This window comes from Cricetulus griseus, chromosome 5, assembly GCF_003668045.3.
Source record: "Cricetulus griseus strain 17A/GY chromosome 5, alternate assembly CriGri-PICRH-1.0, whole genome shotgun sequence".
Classification (NCBI taxonomy): domain Eukaryota; kingdom Metazoa; phylum Chordata; class Mammalia; order Rodentia; family Cricetidae; genus Cricetulus; species Cricetulus griseus.
The window spans coordinates 123,964,671-123,984,827 of NC_048598.1; the positions used below are offsets into that span (position 1 = coordinate 123,964,671).

A 20,157-nucleotide genomic window follows, 5' to 3' on the forward strand; every position below is an offset into this window, starting at 1 on the left:
AAGTTATTCTCTCAGGGTTCAGTTTGGTCCCCCGGAGGAACAAGCAATGTCTTCCTTGGAATCCAGACTTTGGATCTATCCCTGGTGATCCAAGCCACTCTGGCGTTGACATTTTTTTCTTGAGCTCTACCTTTGAAGATTTCAATTGTATGTCTGATATAAATATCTTTGGGGAACAACTTCTCCTTGTCAATTCATTTGCTATTATGAAATATATTATTTGTACAAAGTAATTTTATCATGCCATGTTTACATTTGTTTACTTTGACAGAGCTTTAGTGGGTAGCCCAGGAAGGCCCTCAACTTTTCTTCCTCATGCCTCAGCCTTCCCATGTTGTAATTATAGGCATGCGTCCCCACACTCAGTTTATTTTGGTAATTTTCAGCTTCATTCATTTATATATCACATTTAAAAACAAAACAGTCTGTCCCGTTAGTTTCCTGACCACCTTGCTATTATCCATCTATTATAGCTAAAAGAGACACTGCTAGGGAATACGGATTCTCTTAGCTGTTTTTTTATGGCCCTAATATATGGAAATATAATTAAGAAAATCAATAACTGCTCAACACAAATGTCATGCATGTGTATATGCGCATGCACACACACACACACACACACACACACACACACACACACACACTGCACTTAACTCATAACTCTAGAGCCTCTCCTACAGATAGTAACTTTGCTCCAGCTTATTTCAGATCACAGCAATGATACAGCTTGTGGGTGTAGAATTTACAGTGTATGCTTTTCAGTTACTAAGCTGACAACTGGCTCCTCCACATTCACACAGTCCTAAGCCATTGACAGGTAGTATATTTCTGTCATATGTCCCTGGATATGAGGCAAAGTAATTGCAGTTAGGTTTAGGCCCCATATCTAAACAAACAATTAATAATTCAGAATAAATAGTGCACTCTGGATAAACAAAAGAGATCTCTCTTCCCCATGAAGACAAACTTTAGACACGGTTTCTCTTTGTAGGCCTGACTGTCCTGGAACTCATTCTGTAGCTCAGGCTGGCCTCGAACTCAGAGATCCCCTTGCCTCTGCTTACCAAGTACTGGAATTAAAATCATGTGCTACCACTGCCCAACCTTTTTAATTTTTTAAAAATCAGTACATTGGCTTGAAGATATGGGCTCATGAAGGATAATTAATACTAAAATCTCTAAGGAGAAGACACTGAGAATGGACAGGTCTGAAAGAACGAACACAGTCCTGTTATCAAATTACTCTAACGCCTGCTCAGCTGGGCAAAGTCCCTCCATTAGATGTTATGCTGTGCCTGCAGCAAAGGATCCTGCCCCACTTTGTGGGGCCTCATGAAAAGAAAAGGAAAGAGAAGAAAACAAAAGAAAAGGAAAGGAAAGGAAAGGAAAGGAAAGGAAAGGAAAGGAAAGGAAAGGAAAGGAAAGAAAAGAAAAAGACTTCTTGATTCCAACTGGTTGGGTGCAAGTATAAGCAATGCATAGAATGACCAGGTCAGCTAGGCCAATTAGTTCCTAAGATCAAGGCAGAGTACAATGGAAAGCCCAAGTGCAGATAAAACTGAATAAAATGACTGAAGTTTCAGTATGTCTGACTCCCATACGATTTGGCTATATTTTGCTTCCTACTTGCATATAGATAAGAGAATCTCTGTTAAATCTTTACAGAACAACTGGGTAGATTAAAATGTAAACTTTGGAACCAGCCTCTGTGGGTTGGAATTCAGGCTCTACCTGCTGCCATATAAGCCCTAGGCCCTAGGCCTAGGTCCTTTGTCTGTAAAATGGGATAATGGACACGGCTTTTTTATAGAGTTGTGAGGATTCTATATGATAATGGCAGAACAATGTCAGTCACACAGTTCATGGTCCATACATACTAGTAATGCTTATTCATGGGCTTGTCTTTTAAAAGTGAACTTCAGCATCCTTCTGTTCTTGCTTTCAAAAGAGTCCTGAAACCTTCTAGTATGTTCTCTATCCCAGCCTACAGGGAACACCATTGGCAATCTAGTGAGAATTCAGATGAAAACACATCTGTCTTGGTACCCAAGATGCTTCACATAGAGACTCACTGAACCTCAATTTGTGATCACTGATCCTCAAATTGTGATCTCTGGACCAACACTGTCCTATCCTCAACAGCTCAGAACTTGGGAGACTAATAAAATCTTTTTTTTTTTTTTCCCACCCAGAGCAACTGAAACTCTAGGAGCAGAAGCCTGGGAACATGGGTATTAATAGACCCTCTAGCTAAAGCCCAAGAACCACCAGAAGAAAGGCTCTGGTGGGGAAATATAAGTGCTCTGCACTTTCACTGAAGAGCAGGTCTGAAGAGAAATTCCCCATCTTCTTTGAGCACATGGCTCTGGAAAGAATTGACACAAGAGACTAGGTCAGGGTTTTGCTGTGCTGTTCTTAAGCTACTCTACCTGGCTGGGCCTTGTGACACTCCACCTGCTAATCCCAGTCAATTCTACAAATGCATTCTGAAGGTATTTTGTTTCACATTACAACACAAACTAAACAAATCAGCTACTTTTCCCTTCTCATCATCAATCTGACCCACTGGCCTTCCACTCTTGGTATAGGATTGTCTGTGATGACGGCCAATAAGGATATCTTCTCAGAGATTCCTTCCAACTGGAAAGCCTCCAGGACCATATCATTCTCTTTGGGCTGGTTACCTCTGCAGCTGAGGCAAGCAACAAAGCTAGGTTTTGGTGACTGCATACCTTTGATTTTCTTGACCCTTAGACCTTAACAAAAACATTTGCAGATCTGGGAAATCAGATAGTAAATTATAGATGGTAAAGAGGTATGAGAATGAGGGGAAATACTTGCAGAATGTCTGTCCCACACCGAAGACACTAAGATGGATGCCTGTAATCCTAGTATCTGAGAGGCAGAGACAGGAGGATCACAGATTTAAGGCCAACCTGGGCTATGTAGTAAAACCCTGTCTCAAAACAAAACAAAGTCCATAAGATGGCTTAGTGAGTAAAGGGGCTCACTAAGCCTGAGGATGTGGAATATTTTGGTCACACTCTGACACTCCTGAGACTGGAAATAAAGTTTACTTTGAATCAGAGGGTTGAGATAGCTACTAGTTGACCAAAATTAGCTACAGAGGTTTTTTTTTTTTTTTTTGGACCAAAGACAGATAGAGAGACACCAGAAGTAGTAGAGTGGGGGGGGGGGCTTAAAGAGATTCTTGGCCCTTTTGGACGGAAGAAAGAGAGAGAGGAGGCCACTGGTGGCTTCTCTGCTACTTCTCTGATAATTCAGGTTTTTACCCCAATATCTGACCCCTGAGTTTTTAATTGATAAAGAATAATTAGATAAATGCTTTCAAATTCTATCCCTAGGACCTACTGGGTAGAAGGAGAGAACCAATTCCCACAAGTTCTTCCCTGACTTGCCCACATGTGTGCCACTGTGTTACACACATAAACATGTGTGCACACATAACATAAAGAAATATAACCTTAAAAATTTAAAAAAGACAAAACAAATATATATATATATATATATATATATATATATCCAGGTCTCCCCAATATATATATATATATATATAATATATATATATTATATATATATATATATCCAGGTCTCCCCAAACTATCCCAAAGACTGTTCTCGATGCCTGTCGTCTAATGTGGCTGTACATTACACCTGTGCTTCACCTGCGTCTTCCTTCACCAAATGGGTACAGATCTCATGGCTAAAAGTACTTCCTGGTGTTTGACTTTACTGTTCTCTTTCTGCTTTGATCCCTCAGCCATGGTTATATGGCCTCCTTGGCTTCTTGCTGAAAACCCTCAACTAGCTCCGCACCCCTTTAGATTTACAGCTTTTCTGACATTTGTAGGCTGTGCCCGTCTCCTCTCAACTCCAGTTTCTCCTGCCTCACATAATATTTAGACTTTCTTTAGCCAAACACCACACATTTTTCGTGCTTTTAATCTTTTTTTTCTATAAATTAAGACTTTTCATGGCATCTAAACAGTTGCTGGAAGTAATATAGGCATAGTCAAGTACCGCAAATTCTAGAATTCAGGGAATGTGAGATGTGGGCAGATGTGTGTGCCCTTATGAAGGAAGAGAAACACACGAAATGCCCTGCGTGTTGACATATGTCTGTGGCTTTGGAAGAAAAAACTGAAGGATCACTGGGTCCTTAAATATCTTTAGCCAAAACTTACTCCTAAGGCGCTGCAGTGACCAAATCAAAGGTTTCACGGGAAGCATGGTGACTTCTGTCCTGGGCACTACCCCTTTCACACACTGTTTGGCTTTGAACAATCCCCTTCTCTCCTTCATGCTTCAGTTGCTTGAGACAAACTAAGATATTCATCATTTTAAGACAGTTTATAGCACTATGTAAATGCTAATGCAAATGCTGTTAATAACAGTTGTTACTATTAACCTCAAAGTCACATGGTGATACCCGATGCCAATTATACCAAAAGCACCAATTATAGCCATACATCAAATCCCTGAAGAGTGGGTTTGAACCCACTCTACCCACATCCGTGTCTGCATGATCTACACAGACCTATGAACTTCAGTGTGAGCTTGAACTCTGAAAGGCCTTGGAGTTAACTTGTGGAGAGAGTTGGCTAACTTGACCAACCCACCCAAAAGTTTGTGGTTAATGGATTACAAATTTGGGTAATGCAGAACAATAAATCACAACTAAAATAATAAAGCTGAAAGTACACACAATTTAAGCAGAAACACCAGTGTTTTTTATCGGAAATGAAAGAAACCATTGATCATAGCAACTGTCTGAGATTAGCAGGGAGCCACATTTTCAAACATCCTGCAGTAAATCCAGAGCAGATCCAGCTGGAAAGCAAGAGTGGAAATAAAACTAGAAAATTCATACCACGCTTTGAAGTCTGCTTCTTTCACAACCACGAGTCCCTGCTTTGCCCCAACCATTCTGAGCTGCTTTTGCTTGCTAAATTTATTTTAAAAGACACACAAGCCACACACACTTGCATATAATCTTTCAAATGGACTCCAGCTTTTTGCAGGGGTGGCTTGTTAGGGAATTTGAATCCCAAAAATACTTTCTCTTGCAAATGAAATCAGCCATCAATTCCCTTGACTGCAACAGGAATAGAAAGGCGTTCCAGCACTGAAACTAAAAAACACTTTTGGTTCTAGTAAGAAGTGCATTTTATTTTTCTTTTGTTCTATCCTTGACCCTTCCATGCACTTTTAAGTGTTAGTTTCCATGTGCTATAATCTACCAAAGACTACTAACAGAGATAAGAAGACACCAATATGCCAGATGTCAGAATGTAAGATAGAAGCCTAGTAATGCCTTCCATCCCATGAAGCCACCTGGTACTCCTCAAGTGGGCCACATTACCATATTGAGAAGTAACCGCTACCCTCCTAATCCATCAGAAGAAAGCAAGCCAAAGGAGTGGGCTGAGCAGAGCTTCAGTCTTGCTACTTCACATCAATGTCACCTATCAACTATGCCCCAGGATATGGGGGCTTGGCTAGTTCTGCTCAAATCCCAGATCAGTGTGGGATATGCATTTATGGGCAGCTGGATCATTAGATCCTGTCTCTAATGATCAATATGGGGAAAGAGTCCCTGTGACTGGGGCCCAGCATCGAAGGGACCCAACTTGTGGTCTCTTCAGTGGCTACAAGGAAGAAGCAAGAGCTAAGAAACAAAAAAGTTGAAATAACTGAACTCTGACAACTTAGGTGTCAGGGTTTCTGCCAATATAACAAAAAAGGAAAGATATTTGGAATGACAGTACCTACCCAGGCTTAGAATTATGGAAAACGTAAAACAATAAAAACTATTTTTAGCCAATCTCTTTTGTGAAACATCAGGTTGGGCAAACAGAACATTGTTGAAGTCTTCTCCAGTCCTGATATTACTGTAAGACCATAAGGTGGTCTAAAGATCAACCCACCTTATGGGTGGTGAGATTTTACTCCTTATATACAGAGTAGGACAAATGACCTCATTGCTGAGGCATACCTGCCATGTGCCTCCCCCTGTATTGTTTCTTTCTCACTCCATATATATATTTCTGGGCTTATCTGTCTCTTGGTTCTCCTTGTATCTCATCCGTACAAACATATACACAGTTGGAAGTTTGTGTAACCCAGAGAGAGTGAGAAGCACACTGGGATGGGATGACTTCACAATTTCGGTAAGTTTGCATGAGCCCTGAAAGTTCTATATTCTTGAATTAATGAGAGAGCTTGTGAAAGGCAAGACTGCAAAATGCCAAGTAATTGAATATAGCCTTTTAAGAATTCCTTCTCAAGGCACAAGCTGTAAGGCAAGAGTAGTTTGGGAAAGGCCTTGGCCTATGAGGTCCACTCCTCCCTTGTTTGGTCTTCCCACCCAGGAGCTGGGTAACTCAACACTGGAACAAAACCTCAATTCAGGAACTCAGATCATGGACCCAAACTGTGAGTACTGGGAGTGCTTAATCCAGACAACAACCCAGGCACAAATTGAATAAGGCAGAGGCAGCAACACAAAAACAAAGGACTCTCAACTCTACAAACACTGGGAGGGCAACAGCTGGTCAGCTGAGATGAAAGAAGCAGGAGAGTGCCTCCCATCTCCTGACTTCTCCTCCCCCATAGCCATCCTTGTAGCCAGCCAGGACTTACTTTTATAGCCCTGTGCAGATGACCTTGTTCCAACTAAGATAGGGGCGCCTTTGATCTCAGCAGGGGATGCTCTGGGCCCCGCAGCTGGCAGATATTAATAGCACAGGATCAGCTTGGGCAGAAGAGATGGCTCAGTTGGACCAGGTCACTTGTATTCCCTTTTCTGCATCTGAGCAGAAGGGACTTCATTTCCCGGATCAGCTCCTGCTGGGTGCTCCTCTCAGGTCAACCCAGATCATTTTATTGCTGGCTGCTCTTGGCTGCCTGCTCTCACCCCACTGTTTTCAAGCGAGTACTGTTTAAGTCAGGGGCCTCTGCTCTACAGCTGAAACCCATTACAGGACTCTGGAAACCAAAGGAGCCACCCGTGGCTGGGTGCTTCCCAGCTTGCAGTCCCACCTCACCATGTCAGCACTGGAAACGACTTGAGCAATCTTCGAATCCTTCAAAATAACATCAGACAGAAGAAACTGAAGTCCAAAAGATCTGCCCATGGTCATAGTTACCACATAGGCAAAGGTGACCAAATAAAGGACTAAAAGCCGAAAGTAGTTTATTCTATCTTATATCATATATTTCATATTTCATAGAAACTTAGTGACCACTGCAATACATTTGAGCAAGAATGCATGTTCTAAGAAATGCTCCCTCCCCCTTGGTGTGGTTTTTATTTTTGTTTTTGTTTTGTTGTCTGAAGTCCTGGGGATAAAATATCACTGTCTCATGAGTGCTTTCCCCCAGTCAAAATCTGTTTATTTTAACACACTTGTAAGTAACTCCATTATAAACTTGGAGAAAAATATTTCTATGTCCTCTTTACACATTCCCTCAATACAAGAAAAATGCCTTAGGAAAACAAAACAAAACCAAAAACCAACTGTTTCAATTCCTGCTAGAGTTTCATAATTAGGAATAGTTAGTTACCTAAGGATGAGCTAGGAACTCCCTTTCCTATGAACAGCTTATTTTCTGTTGCCATTACACCAGAGTTCAAAGTCATTTTTCCCCTCCATTTTGTTCTACTTCTTGGCTATATATAAAAAAGAAGCAAGATATTCTATTCTGGTTTCCTCAGAGCTGAAGAAGGCAGGCAGCTCTGTGTGTGTGTGTGTGTGTGTGTGTGTGTGTGTGTGTGTGTGTGTGTGTGTGTGTGTGTGATGTATAAGGATTTTCAAATGACATTCCTAGGCAGAACTGGTCACTATTTTCTGTGGTACTCACTTAAAATCTCCCTTACTGATTACAGTATGCCTATGACTTTCAGTTGGTCACTGGGATAAAACATGCACACAAAAAGAACATGGCTTAAGGCTGGTTACATATTCCGTAGTAAAGCACTTGCTATTATAATATGCAGAGGCCCTAAATTTGCTCTCTAACACCAGAAAGAAACATCTACCAATTTTGTTTTAAAATATATGAAAAGTGAACCTTCTTAGAGCATTTCTTTACATATCCAAGTAGGCAGAGAGGATGCAGAGGAAGGAGAGAGCAAGACCAATGGTGTAGGCCAGGAGGCTCTATTAAGCCTGGAGAAGTGGCTCTGGGAAGAGGGGTGAGAGTATAGAAGAGAAATGCTGTTCTAGAAACAGAGGGAAGGGCATCAGAAGATTGCATACTTGACATAGGCGCTTTATTCAAGGACTTAGTGGGCTGACCAGCAAGGGGAGGGCTGACCCGGAAGGGTTAAGAAGGATTCACCTTATTTAGTGGGGTTCTAGAAACTAGTCCACTCCAAAGAAAAACACTGAAGGTTTTGCATTTGCCAACCCCCACATTGTAGTATGTGGATGTTACAATAAACCTCAAGCCCCTGAATATTTTCAAATTGGTACCCTTACTTTAGCACATCCTCAGAAAAAGAGCATCTTCAGCATTTTGAACAGGAGGGAGACACCCTGGAGGAAGGCCAAACAGCAGAATGGAAACAGAATGTTTTATAGGGTTTATTAAAATGAGCCAATTATGAGTTTTAATAAATCACCTGATCATAACACAAATCACAAAGAAAACGACAGTACACATGAAAGATATATTTGGAAAGAAATCTAAAGCCAGTTTGATGAGAGGAGTCGAAGGGGAGGTGAATTCCAGCTATTTGAGGTTCTCAGCTCAGGTGTCAGGAGGGTGACAGATCACTGAACATAGACAGAAGGGACACAGAACGTTATACAGTTTTCATAACTATGTCAGTAGTTCTCACTATGAAAAAGAAAACCAAAAAGCAGCCATGTGGGGCTTCCAACCTGAGACAAAAGCGGTGCCGATCCATGAAGACTACCTGGTCGGACAGTCAGGAACCTTTCTAGGCCTGAAAGTCCCCTGTCTTCCATCATGACCAGTTCTCAGAAAGTGGAAGAGCTGTGTGCGTCCACTCAGGTCCCTAGCACTGTGCCCCAAATTCAGCTGCAACTAGAAAAGCTCAGAAATGTCAAGGGAGGACTTTCAACAAAATTAGAAACTACCTTCTGGCTGCTGATGTAGTTCCCCCAGCTACTCAAGGTTCACTGCCCTCAAAATCCCAGCCAGTCTGACCTTTGTTAGTAGGAGGCGGTAGAGAAAACGGGCAGATTTACAACTGTGTAGACTTTGTCTTGCTCCTTCTGTAAAGCTGACGGGGAATGTCACATCTCTTGCCCATGGAACCACGGCACAGTTTTAGGCAGTCCAGAGGCACTCAATACAAGTAAAAGGGGAGATCACAAAGGGACCACTAGTAAAGGCAATGAGGAAGCATCAGCCTCTGAAGCAGCAACTGGTTAGTAAGGCACCACAGAAGGCTGACAAGACTCCCTCCAGGGGAGATGATGAATGTGTGTGAAGATGACTCAAAGGGAACTCACTCAGAGACAGACAAGAATAGATCAGGTGCCTGGTAAGATGTCCAAGCCTAAATCACCTGGCTCCAGCAGGCTGCACTGACCAGCGTCCAGTAGCCATGTCTCCCAGCTCTCAGCAGGAGGCTGTATGTCAGTGTCAAGTTTCAGTCTCTCCAAGACAGATCCTTTACCTTCAGACAGGGACAAATCATCAGCCGGAGACACCAGGTCTGCTTGAGAAGGGAGGGCTCCACTCAGATGGGTCGTAATTTGATTCGTCAAGATAACCTGTGAACAGACAGGGAGAAGGGAGGGGGAAGGGAGAAGAAAGGGAGAAGACCAAATTAATTATTAGAGCTATCAAAAGGCAGACTGTGGTTTAGGAGAAGAGTGATAAAGCTAGGTAGGAAAACCCCAGCTCTAACTTTCACCAGCTTATCTTCAGGCAGGGCCTATCGATATTCAAAACCCAGAAAACAGAAGCAGGTGGGCTTTCTTCAGAGTTAACATGGCTGGCTGAGTCTCCCCAAATGCTGAGCAGGCTGAGAAGTGTTATAGCAGTAGCTAAAAGCAGAGGACAAACTAGAATTAAGATGCACACACCCACATTTTATGAAGTTTATCAATCTTTTGAAAACTAGGTCCCAAATCTAAGCTATGGCTGGTACTGGCTCTAAAGCAATCATTTAAAGTTTGGAGGCCACTGGGTTCGTGTCATCCCCAAAGTCAGGATTATTTCCAATGTGTGAAACAGAAATAAAATTCATTTCTGAAAGAATAACATAGGCTTCTTTTTAAGTTAGTCGATGAAACCAAAGAAGTGCAGTGTCACTATGCATTTAAGGCGTAAGTTCAACACGACTTAGCTAAAAACAAATGTCCACAGCACTTAAAATTCCTGGAAAGGATTACAAACAACTTACCTCACATGACCCAATGCTATACAATGATTTTATATGTGGTAAGCCAAGAAACTATCTTTCCCTTAAAAATTTCCATTAGTGAGGTATATTCTATTGCTTAATTTAAAGAGAGAATAAAATGCAGACTCTGTTGAAAATTCCAAGAACACACTCATTTTCAAAAGTTCTGGGTGAAGGTCCCATCACAAGTAGGAACCACTGAGCATCTTGGTCACTTGAAGGAAACCTCTCCTTGTGCACAATCCAGTGCTTGAAATGTGCTCTAATAGAACAGAATCATCTTGGTCCGTCGAGAGGGTTAGTTTATGGGTTTGCCATCCTTATATGAACAGAATAATCTCTTTTAAAATTTTTCTCATGGTGCTGGGGATTGAACCCAGGGCTTTGTGAATGCTAGCCAAGTGCTCTGCCTCTAGCTACACTACAAGACATCCACATGACCCAGCTTTTCTACCATATCTCTGTCACTGTCTCTTCAATGGACCAGTGGCACATATAAATCCTGGACCAATGGCAGCTTAATTGAGGGGTGAGATGAGAGTAGAATGGCAAGGTCAGGTTGAGATTGAGGGGCTCGATTAGCAGAGACAAAGTCTTATGGGCGTCGTATCCAGGATACTCAGCGTCTCCAGCTACTCTGCAGTGCTGGTCAGACTTTCTAGGAGCCCACACAGTATTTTCCATGCCCATACCTCATATTCTTTTGCTTTCCTACTTCTCATCTAGACTGGTAAGAATCCCCTGGACTGTCTTCAGTGAAGATGCCTAAAAATAACAACTACTCATGTGAAGGGTATGAATGAAAAATTATGTTCACTCTCACTTCATAATATATAGCATAAACTTCATAGTTTACTATAGCGGAATTCAAATTGTGACTCTTGACAGCCTGGACCTTGAAAAAGTTACTAAACTGTTGAGCCCCATGTCCTACAGACAAGACAGTATCAATCTTACTGAATTTTTACATAACTTAAGTGAGATAAACAATATGAGGTACTCAACGGGGTGCCTGGTACTAAGTCAATGTGCACTAGCCAGAAGCCATTGTAGCTATTCTAGAAGGATGGCATGGAAGCTAATAACATAGGATGCTTCAGAGACATTGGTTCTAATAACTGAACTTTAAATTGTGATCTTCATATCAGACATTAGTTTTAAAGCAGAGAATTCTCACTAAACTTAGCCTTTTTATTTTTTAAGTTAACCACAAACTTTTGTATAAAAAGGGTCTTGAGAGACAACTCTGTGGTTAAGAGTACTTGCTGATCTTACAGAGAACCCAGGTTCGGTTCCTAGCACCCATAGGCCAATTGTCAACCACCTGTATCTTCAGCTCAGGAGATCTGTTGCCCTCTTTTGGCTGCAGCAGGAACTATAAGCATGAGGTGCACATAACACATGTAGACAAAATACTCATACACATAAAATAATAAGTAAAATATTTTAAAATTTTACATGAAGAGATAATAAAAAGATACTTAGTTGAAGCAAAGCCAATCAGACACTGACATTACTCTAATAATAGTATGCACCTTATCTACCAAGGAGCAAAATAATGTATGTTCTAGTTTTTGTTTTTTCTGTTTTTAATTTGTGACTTCTGAGAAGTCTAGATACATAAGCCTTGATTTTGTTTATTAAAAACTTTTATTAGCCTATATTCCTTGTACAAAGTGATGAGTTTCAAAATGACGTTTTCTTTTTTTCTTTCTAAAATTTATTTAGTTCTTTTGAGAAAGAGTCTCATTATGTAGTCCAGGTTGTCCTGGAATTCATTATGGAGATCATGCTGGCCTCCTGAGAGCTGAAATTAAAGTGAATGACACTAGGACCAGCCCAATAACAGTCTGTTCATTCTCAAATATCATTGCCCATACATCTAAACATACTCAACACCTCTCTGTTATGTTATGCTTATTGGATCAGTTATCTGTGGACATGAAGGTTGCTTCCTATGAACTATTTCAAAGTTATTTTTAGTTGGCTAGGTTTGGAATAAGGAATATGATAATAAAAAGTGAGCTTTCATTTTTGTGGGATTCTTGCAGATGATGGCTTGGTAAGAATGACTAGAATTCTAACCATGTGGTAGCAGTATATATAAAAAAAGACTTCACTGAATATAGTACCTATTATATAAAGTAAAGCCTGTCACCACATACACTGGGGACATTAAGAGGAAAGGGAGCTGCATGGCTTCTCCAGAACAGTATAAATTAATGAGAAGGCATCAGCTAAAATATTTCCATCACTCTTTTTTAACATTGGTTTTGTAACGGAAACACACACTGAGGTGATGCTTTTACTGTACGGAACTGGTAACAGTCTGCAAATCTCTAGCAAGCTACAGATGGCTTCAAAATAGCTGCTTTGAGTGGGGCTGCAGTTCAGTGGCAGAGTACTTGACTTGAAACCAACAGGATCTGAGTTGGGTTCCCAGCATAAAAATGGCAGGAATGGGAGGGGAGCAGGATAAGGAAGGGAAGAAAGGAGAACACACATTTCCCCTGAGGTAGATGGAGAAGACAACCTTTTCTCTCTCTTCAGAGGCTCTGTCAATTTTCTTTCCCTTCTTATCATGAGTCTTAAAGTCAAGGTGCTGAAGGCATCCACTGCCTTGGAACTTGGGGGCTTGCTAATCACATCAAGTGATGGAATTGTGTGGATTTCTAAATCTGTGTTTAGCAAAAAAGATGGAACAGAAACACTTCCAAAAGCATCAATTACAAATAATCACAACTTGGACAGAAGCCTACAGATGTGTTTTTCTCTGAGGCAATCTGGAGACGTGAAAACTATGCTCTTAAAATAACTTATAAAATACTACTACAGAGTTATAAACAGAGTCTTAACACTGTCTGGTTTCTGAAAATGAGTTCCCACTGACATTTGAGAGGGCTGTTCATAAACTGTTCGACTAGAGCAATTGGGGCTTCTGATATTGGACATAAATTTGTGTGAGAGCAGTTTGCACAGAGGTTTAGGGCAGTGGCTTTGGAATTAGACAGACTGGAGCTCAGATCTAGGCTCTACTGTTTCTGACCTACATGACACTGGCCAATGTAACTTCTCTTGATGTGATAATACTTAACCCCCAGGAGCTTGAGTATTAGACTTGACAATTTAGTTAATTTAGCACAGTACCCAACCTATGGCATATGGTACCTCATCATTGTCCCTAGCCATCCTTTGCTGACTCAGAAGTCTTTGCTTGTTCAGAGTCTCATGCCCAACTTTACATAATAGCCTGTTACTATGAATGTGTATGGGTGGTTTTGGATTTTTTATCTGTTAAAAAATTGTAAAAATAGTTTCTCATCTTTAACAAAAACATTCACAAACAAAAGTCAGTAGCCCCTTTGCACAGCATATTGTTCACTATTGACAAAGAACATACATTTGCTATTTATATCTTTAAAGGCAATAAAACTTCAATTGAAAGTGCATCTGCTATTTTCACCATTTCCTTAAAAGCATGGCTAATTGAAAACACAACATATGTACATCAGCATCAACTATAACCACAAAGCCAGAGGGGGACTCATGGACAAAAGGGAAGATAAGAGTTTCAATGTTCATGGCTTCATCTGAAATCAGGAGGAGGCTGAATCTGGCTCAATAATTACTTAGGAGAACACCATCCTCCTACTAAGAAGGGGGACAGGGAGCCCCACAAGTTATAGAGTAACTACTGACTTGACTCTTTTTTTTTTTTTTTTTTTTATGAAGAGACCACTTGTTTTCTAGTACTGCCTTGGCTATAGGATGCATAAAAACACATTTGTATACAAAAGCAATCCTCATAAAATGGAGCACAGACCATGAATCCCATTGCTAATACTCCCTCCCAACATAAAGAGGAGGACATTTCTTCCTTTAAAGTCTCCATGCCATGTTCCCCATGGCTCCAGGGATGAACCTGACTACAGTGGTGAGAAAATGAATAAAAGACAGACAGATGGGCACATGGACAGAAAACACATGGGATAGGGAAGTCTGGGCTTCAGCTGGAGAAATCATAGCACCCCGGAATCTCATTGTGTTTATTACAGACAGCTGAACAAGGATGTGGGGTTATTACATACAGATAAACAAGGAGGCAGAGTTTATGTAGTAGAGCTGGATCAAGGGACAGATTTAGCTACTCTCCATAGGAGCAGTCTCTATGGGAACAGTCTCAGACCGTAAATATCTGTGGAGGGAAAACTATGGTTGATAGTTTCAGCACATATTGCCAACAGTAGCACTTAGTCTCTTGAGGAAGGTTCTGCCATCCCTCTGAACCTGAGGCTACCGGGTCCTTGACATGGCCATGCTCATGTCAACAGCACATATTCAGGCTTCCTCTGTTCTCTATATCCTGCATCCCAAGTTTCCTCTTGCATCATCATCATCTGTAACTGCATCCTTTCCATCTTTTTGTACACTGTGGTGCAATGCCTTGTTTAAAGGAAATACTTTTCTAGAAAGAGGTAAATTCAAGGTACAGACTCATAAACAACACAATAGGCACTGCTATCACAGAGAAGACTTAGCAATTAGAAATAAGAGATGGGAACTAGTAGGGAAGATTGTAGACAAAGTTTCTGTTCTGACTGGAAAACATACACAGAAACAAATATGTGACACACTTCCATTAAGTATTAAAAAGGCAGCTGTCAGATGCTTTGATAACAGAGGGTGGGAACAGAATAAACTGGTCATCAGGCCTAAGGGTCAAGGTATGTGAACATCTAAGCTCAACTCTCTACTAGTGTATGAGCCCAGTGTAGATCACTGGCTGCAGCTGAGCTATCTTTAGCTACGCTATGATACAAGGCTATACTTGTACCATCCCCTAGATTACTAATCCTGGTCCAGGATGCATTCCGCTTTAATGGGCAACTTAAGTGTTTAGTTTGATCCACACTACATTGAAGGATTAGAAATATCAGTGTTAGGGCTCCCATGAGTGGCTATCAAGTATACCATAGCCTATGATGAGTATTGGCATCAACTGGAGAGAACAGAATGTTGGACTACCAGGCCCAGAGGCATAGCCTTTGATAGAAAGGGTGCCTTTGACTAAACTCTTAGAAGATAATGAAGAAGACAAAGCTTGTAGTCAGCAGGGGTAGAATAGGTAGAATGTAGTATCTGGTCTTGTTTAGCAGCAGAAGAAATATTAATGGTTATCAAACTAGTAACTCAATATTTGTAAGTCAATTCAATATTTCTTAATTCTTTGAGAATTTTATGCAATGTATTTTGATCACATTCATCGCCCAACTCACTCCTCCCTGATCCACCCATCTCTCTATTCCAACTTTGCGTCCTTTTAAAAAAATTTTTAATAACTGACTCCAATTGTGCTGTTTATATACTCCTGGGTGTGGGGCCATTCACTGGAGCAAGTTGACTACCAGTATCTACCCTCTTAGAGAAAAGTGACTCTCTTTTTCCCATAAACTATCAATTGTCCATAGCTCCTCAGGCTGGGGAGGGGACCTGGGAATCTCTTCTCCCTCCAGGCTACACTGTTAACTGGCATGATGTTGTACAAGTCTTGCATAGGCAGGTATAGCTGCTGTGAGTTCATGAGCACAAGCCATTCGATTGTGTCCAGAAGACACCATTTCACTTTGGTCTTCCCTAACCTCTGACTCTACAAACTTTCTGTCTCCTCTTCTACATGGTCCCTGAACCTTGAGGATGGAGTGTGATATAGATAGATGTCTCACTTGTGGGTGGGCTCTTCACTGACACTTTGACCAACTATGAGTTTCTGCATTAACCATCATTGAATGCACAAGGAAACTTCAGATGAAATCTGACCTGACCTTGGCACTAGCCTACAGACAGAGAGATATGAGTTTAGAAAACGGTTTGATACGATGTCTGTTTAGTAAGAGACTAATAGTGGGCTCACCCCTGGGGCCTGTGACTACCCCACTATGGGTTCTCAGCCAGATTTACAGTACCAAGCTTGCGTTTCCTTCTGTGGTGTGGTCTTTAAATCCAATCAGAAATTGTTGGTTACTCTATAACATTAATGCCAGTATCATACCCATGGGCATATCTTACCAGGAGGGTCATTATTTGCAGGTCCCAGAGTTCCCAGGGTCCACAGCTAGGTAAGACTGTTGATGACTTCTTCCCCTCAGTGGCCTGCATAGCACCTTACAGTACTATAAAAGCTATCCAGCAGAGGAAGCTTCCTGGTCAGTAATGACTTAATTTCTCTATATACTATGAATAATGCATGTAGTGTCTTCAGCAACGGGTCTTATCATCAAGACCTAGTAGACAACTAAGAGTAATGACAATAGTTTATATTCTTCTGTGGGTCTCTAGGGTACCTCTGATCAACAACGTGAGGGGAGAGATCACATATCTTGCACTGGGCTTTTTATTGGCTTCTGATATGAACATAATCCCTTGCATACATTAATTCCCCCCTCACACACACAGATTATGAAATAGTAGGTTTCCACATGTTTTTTCAAACAAGTCAGACTTTTTTTTAAAGACATCACGAATATGACAAATGCTATCATTAGCTTTGCGTGTGGGCATGTTAGAGACAGATTTTATCATCTCTTTTTTCCACTGAGTGAAGTAGTTACCAGTTACCTTTCTGTGTTTAACAGTCCAGATGATAATAGGGGCTTGTAGGTTTACTTGACTCCTTCCTAAAGCAACAGTAGGAAGAGGAGAGAGGGTCTCTGAGTCCAGGGCTACTCAACAGGGGCTTCTCCGTGCTTTGATGTGCTGGCTTAGAGAATTCAATCTAAGTATAGTGTCCCATGTCCAGATACCTACTAAAAGACTGTCCAAAGCCAGTTGATAACAAGCCACTAGTCATACTAATAAATAACTCTGAGCCACATAGGCACTTAGCTTCAGTTTCCAGAAAGTCAAGCATGCAAGAGAGTCTACATACATTGTGTCAATCTTTCTGAAATGTGCAACTGGTCATTTCTGAGACCACGGGTATCTTGGAAACGAAACTCTTCATGGGACTCATGTCTATATGCAGCAGAGAATTCAATGGGTAGACTGGCAAGAGAAACCATGGAGTGACCTCAGGCATCTCAGGAAGTTCTATGTCTAGAACACCATTTCCTCCTCCGCCCACTCCCTGGCAGAAAATGGCCACAGCCTGCTACACAGAATCAGTGGGGTTTCAAAATCACCTTAACTGGGCCAGGAGGGCTGGGTGCAGTGATTGTAAATAGTCAGACTACTGAAGAAGAGGGCCATTAGGAGAAAGAGCAGCTTGATGAGAATGTGGGCACTCACTCCACACATCGTCAGTTGGGCACAAGCACAGTGCTTTCACAATGATGGGCCACTGCCTTTTATGGGCTTTGAAGACATAATCTTTTTCTTTTTGTACTGAAAACTGTCTATCTGCTCCAGGCAACATTAGTAAAATATTACTTTTTGTACCTTAAAGCATCCTAGTTGCAGGCATGACAGTGACCTGGCCTTTATATCCAAACAAAGACTTGGGTGAGTCAGGCATTCTGAATCTTGATCCTGGCTCTGTTAAAACTTACAGAATCCTTTGCTCTTAAGGAGACAGAGGCCGGAACTCTCCTGTGAGAAATAGTTCGGGTTCATTGAGTCCTTTTATCACATCGAGGCTTGGGAAAGGCCCTGGAGTGGTTTTCAGCATTCACTCCTCTTGCTTCCTGACCATGAAGTTTCTATCCCAACTCTTCTGCTCCCAGAGAGCCCTATGAGAGGGAGACAGGAAAAAGAGAGCAAAGAAATGCTCTCTCTCTCTCTCTCTCTCTCTCTCATTCTCTCACTATCTCTGTCTCTCCTGTGTGTATGTGCACACGCATGTGTGCATGCGTGAGTGCGTGTGTGTGTGTGTGTGTGTGTGTGTGTGTGTGTGTGTGTGTGTGTCTGCACATGCATGAGCAGAGGGAAATGGATTAAGAACAGGGTAGGCCCGCCATGGAGGTCCAAAGGATATGTTCCCAGGCACAGGTCCCCACCCCTCCCACTCTCTTCCTACCCACTTCCATCTTTGGAAAGAGATAATCTAGCATTTGTTATGAGGAAAAAAATCAGACTAAATATTCTGGAATTTGAGCATCACAAAAACAAATCTGGTTTTACTATTCACCGGCTTAGTTTTGCCAAGCTCTGGAAAATTATAAATCATTCCATGATGAAAAAAAGATCATTTTTCAGCCTTCAGCTCAGTGGATATCAACTGTCTGTTGCAGAATAAAGGACTGATATGCTAAGGCTTTAGGATGTCAGTCTGCTATTCCCATCGTGAAGGACTGATTGTAAGACAATGGTTACCTGGGAAAATGTGAATGCTGTCAGGACTTTCTTTTTTAAACATTTGTCATGAAACATCAAGCTTCAATTTGGGCTGAAGAAAACACAACTGTGGGATTCCAGCACCCTGCCTATATTTAGTTTTGGCTCTGACCTTAATATGCTGTGCAATTCTGGGAAATGTGCCTGACTGCTCTGTACTCTAAAGTGTTGAGTCCACAAAAGCTATGAAGAGAATTAATATATTCTGATGACTGTCAGTGGAGGAGGCTGCAAAGAAAAATGTTAACCATGTTTCAGTTTGCATCAGATCTGGTGTTGTATTTGAAATTCCATGATCATTGTCAAGTCTCACCATCTTCAATCTTAAGAAGCCTCTCTGCCCAGAGATACTTGGCAGTGGCTGAGGAAAAGGGGAGGGAGAAACAATAAGGGAGAGATCTTGGGCATATTTGTATTTATGGTGAGAATTCTTCCACTCCAAAAAATTCACACTCTTCACAATGACCTGGGAGTAAAATTCCATCTAGTAGGCCTGGCTTTCTCAACTGTTGCCCTCTCCAAGTTCTGGAACCAACAGGTGCTAATGTCAGCCCATTAAGACTAGAAAGCAACACGCTGACTTGCAACTAGAGCTCACCGTGCCTATGGTCACAGCACCACAGTTGCTGGCCACAGGCTTCCCCTGAAGTGTACTCTCTGGGGGAAGTAGGCCAAGTGATCCACAGCCAATCTGGAGAAGTGAGTTGCTGATCACGAGTCCCTGAAGGAAGGACAGTTTCAGGAGAGGCAGCACACATGAAGGGAGGCTGAAGCTCCTCAGCTTTTCATGCACATCTGTCCAGTCACAGAGGGCACTGCTAAGAGTCCTACTCTTACCATCTCGAATCCATTGCCTCCACTACTGAGTTCAGAGATGTACTGAGGAAGGACAGTGTCTGCCATTTGTTCGAACCAAGCACACATTGTTGCACAATGGTGAGGCTTTTTCTCTTTGGCCTACTTCCCCCAGAATGTACACTCCAGGGGAAACCTGTGGCCAACAACTGTGGTGTTGCGGCCATAGGCATGGCAAGCTCTAGTTGCTTATCAACATGTTGTTCCCTGACCCCAGTGGGCTGACGTTAGCACCTAGGTTTTGGGACTTGGGTTGGGGGTAGGGTGGCAATAGCTGAGGAAGCCACAAATAGTAGGCCAGTGTGCTGTTTCCAACTCTAGCCCAATCTGGCGGTGTTGTATCTGTCATCTTGGGCCCACTGCAGGAAATGACACACTATCTTGGTTAGTTGTGACAGGGTAGCCAGTGTGGCTCCCAATGGTGCAATTCCCAACTATAAGCAATATTGCAGTTAGCACAGGGCCAAGAAAGTCTGGCCACCTAGGTGTAGGAAATAAGCAAGCCAATTAATTGTCAGATGACTCTGAACTTCACACGATGTGAAAGAAACTTTCCTACCAGCTGTGCT

The 20,157-nt window shown here is 41.8% G+C and overlaps 1 protein-coding gene across 8 annotated transcripts in view; it reads right to left on the reverse strand.

Annotated features, from left to right (window-relative positions):
• Rad51b (RAD51 paralog B) overlaps positions 1-20,157 on the reverse strand; it is a 521,906-nt gene that overhangs the window by 144,348 nt on the left and 357,401 nt on the right. For 6 of the 8 annotated variants that reach the window (XM_027418385.2, XM_027418384.2, XM_035445265.1 and 3 more), the window contains one exon: positions 9,563-9,770. In XM_027418385.2, coding sequence (XP_027274186.1) covers positions 9,563-9,770 — 208 coding nt within the window. The remainder of the gene's footprint in view (positions 1-9,562; positions 9,771-20,157) is intronic. The other 2 variants (XM_027418388.2, XM_027418386.2) reach the window with 1 other exon arrangement.